General features: G+C 30.7%; 1 protein-coding gene across 1 annotated transcript in view; it reads right to left on the minus strand.

Moving 5' to 3' along the window:
- Positions 1 to 1,989: 1,989 nt before the first annotated feature.
- LOC106791961 (proline-rich protein 4) overlaps positions 1,990 to 3,458 on the minus strand; it is a 2,508-nt gene continuing 1,039 nt past the window's right edge. The window contains exon 2 of the mRNA XM_014758020.1: positions 1,990 to 3,129. Within this exon, the coding sequence (XP_014613506.1) occupies positions 1,990 to 3,129 (1,140 nt within the window). The remainder of the gene's footprint in view (positions 3,130 to 3,458) is intronic.

Genomic DNA, 3,458 nt, shown 5'->3' on the forward strand with positions numbered 1-3,458 from the left:
TATATATATATTTGTCTATAGAACAAAAAATTTGTTGATAAAAAGAGAAATATAGATTAAAATTCGTAAGATTAGAACTCAAAAGAGAAAGTTTCTTCCTAGTTATTACCAAGGCTCAATATAGAAAAGCGGAAGCGAACGATATACCGAGAAGTAGATGGGAAAGAGTTTGCAGCACACCGGCTATAATTCACGCATGGTAGAATCGTCACGATTTTTTTTACTTTCACAAAAGTGTTCGTTCACTTTTTAAACAACTGACAAATGCCGTTCCAAAGAAAACACACACACACACACACACTTAAATTTTATTTTCCAACGTGTCTCTAACGTATCTCAACAAACTCACAAGACGTAATAAGAGCAAAACTTATTTGATAATTTAACGAGAAATACGATTCTTTTCTTAATCGAGAATTCGTTTTTATCTTACTGACGTAATTACTGTCTCATTAGATTACGTCAATTATTACTTTATATCTTTTTATAATATTATGCAATATTATTTGTTCCTTTTTATTTTTTATTTTATACTAACTTTATAGAAACATTTAATATTATTATTATTATTGTTATATTGTTTTTTTCTATTATCATTAACATAAATCAAACAATAACGTTTTCTTTTTTATTTAATAATTTTTCCAATTTTTATTACACACAAAATAATATATTTCTCTTAATAACACGTTTTATTGTTTATGCATTCACGTTTAAATATACATATATATGTAGTTAATTTTTAATTACAACTTATATCAATAATAATTATTTATAAACTTAGTTTAAAAATCAAAAATATATCTATATAGAAATTGAATTTATTAAATAGAAATTCAAGAATTCATTTTAATTCATTTTAATTTAATTCAATTTGAGAAAAACAGTATTTAATAGTTACATAGTCATGAAACCATTATATATATACATGAATAGAAACATAAATAATACATTATTCAAGAAAACCATATTAAATGTTTAACGATCTAAATAAGTCTTACACTATTTATCAAAACATTAAGAAAAGTGAAATATTATATATATATCTTACATATCATAGTATTATACTTTCACTCATGTGCATGTTATGAAAATAAAAAAAAAAAAATCTAAAGAAATATACGAGATGATGGGGATCTTATACTTAGTTTCCAATTTGTTTATGGTTTCAACTATGATCTACGTATAAAATCATTCGAGTATGACTCGTCGAATACGTTGTATATATGTATACGTATATATATATATGTACATATGTTTATGCATAGAAGCTGTTGCTATTCTTTCGATAAAGGAGAAAGTAATACTTTCCTCGAGAGTCCACAACACTCGTCTTCCTTAGAATCTTTATTTTTCTTTTTCAAATCTTACTCGAAAGTGTTCATTTATCTTTCTACCGGAACTCTCGTTACTTTTTATATCATTATTATTATTATTGTTATTGTTATTATTATTATTAGGGGTATTATATAATATCATAGTCACATTCAGGTAACGCATAATATATAAATTTTTAAAAAGAAGAATAAAACAAAATAAAAACACAAACAAACTACCAAACGAAGATACATTAACGTATAATGAAAATATTTTATTATTAAAATATTCAGTACACACACAAAAAAAAAACATATATATATTCTCAAATTATTTTCTAAATCACAATCTCGATTTATCTCTCTCGTTCTCTCATTAATATTATTATTATTATTATTATTATTTTATATAACAAATTTGTATTTATTTCGTACATATTTATAATGCATACTTCGTAATAAGTATTTTGTCTTGAATCATTCTCCAGGACTCCAATTATTATTCGATTGGTTTGTTTAATGTCATTTATTTGTTATTCTTTGGAACATATATTTCGAATGAATCGTATTGAATTTTAAATATCGAGTTTAACGTTCGTTTGACTTTTAACAAAAATAGGATGATGATAAAGTTTTAAGGATAATAATGGAAATGATTAATTTCTAGGATTATTCAGCCATGATGGGAGGAATAATCGTAACCACCATAACCACCATAACCACCGTAACCTCCTGAATGGCCATCGTAACCTCCCGAACCCCCTTCATAACCTCCTCCCCCTGATTCATCTTTAATATGAACAGGTACCGGAACTGGTACCTTCACGGGATAAGGTACTTCCTTTTCTACAGGATAAGGTACTTCTTTTTCAACAACGTATGGTTTGTCAACTGGAACCTTGACTGGATATGGAACAGGTTTCTCAACAGGTACAGGTACTGGTTTATTAACGTGATAAGGTTGAGGTACTGGTACTTTGACTGGTACAGGATAAGGTTTTTCAACGGTGACAGGATATGGTTTGTCAACAGGTACTTTTACTTCATAAGGCACAGGCTTTTCAACGGGCACGGGATAAGGTTTTTCAACGTGTACCGGATAAGGTTTAGGTACTGGAACTGGGTAAGGTTTATCAACAGGTACTTTGACTTCGTATGGGACTGGTTTCTCAACCGGATAGGGTTGCGGTACTGGTATTTTAACCTTAACTGGGAAAGGTACGTGTTTCTCAACGGTGTAGGGTTGTGGTACTGGTATCTTGACAGGAACTGGGATATGTTTTTCAACGGTGTATGGTTGTGGTACGTAAACCTTAACCTCGTAGGGCTTATCCACTGGTACCTTCACTTCGTATGGGACCTTTTTCTCAACGGTATAAGGTTGAGGTACGTGAACCGGTACTTTGACAAAGACTTTCACTGGATAAGGGACATGTTTCTCAACGGTATAGGGCTGTGGTACACCGACCTTGACCTCGTAAGGCACGTGTTTCTCAACCAAATAAGGTACATGCTTAGTTACTTCGTACGGTACAGGTACTTTCTTCACAACCGTTACTGTTTTCACGTGTTCATGGTGATCATAAGATCCACCACCACCACCTCCATCGCCACCACCATCACCTCCTCCTCCTCCTCCTCCTCCTCCACCACCAAGGTCACCGTAGCTATGCACCAGACCACGTTTTTCTGTCTTCTTTTCGGTCCCCGTTAGATCTTCAGATGACTCCGATTCTTTAGATTCCCCGGACACTTTTTTTTCCTCGATACATTTAGCCGAGACGACTAAAGTCGTTAGGATAATTGCTGTCAACTGATAGATAACGAAAGATCAATATTATTATCGAAATCATTTCATTGTAATATATTATTCAACAGAACGTTATTTTTATCGAGGGGGATACAAATTTTTTGATGATTTTTTATTTGTCCCCTACCGTGAATTATTTCGATAAAATCAAAGTAAAAAAAGAAAAGCGCATATATGCGTCCATATATACACTCAAATAATACTTAATAATATTTTTTCGTCACACAATAAAATTTTACATTATTCTTATAATAATGAAGTCGTTGAACAAAATAAACAAATAAAACAAATTTTTATGCAATAATCCTGACTAAACAATAAAAATAAATATA

This window comes from Polistes canadensis, unplaced genomic scaffold, assembly GCF_001313835.1.
Source record: "Polistes canadensis isolate GaletaPanama2010 unplaced genomic scaffold, ASM131383v1 scaffold_360, whole genome shotgun sequence".
In the NCBI taxonomy this organism is placed as follows: domain Eukaryota; kingdom Metazoa; phylum Arthropoda; class Insecta; order Hymenoptera; family Vespidae; genus Polistes; species Polistes canadensis.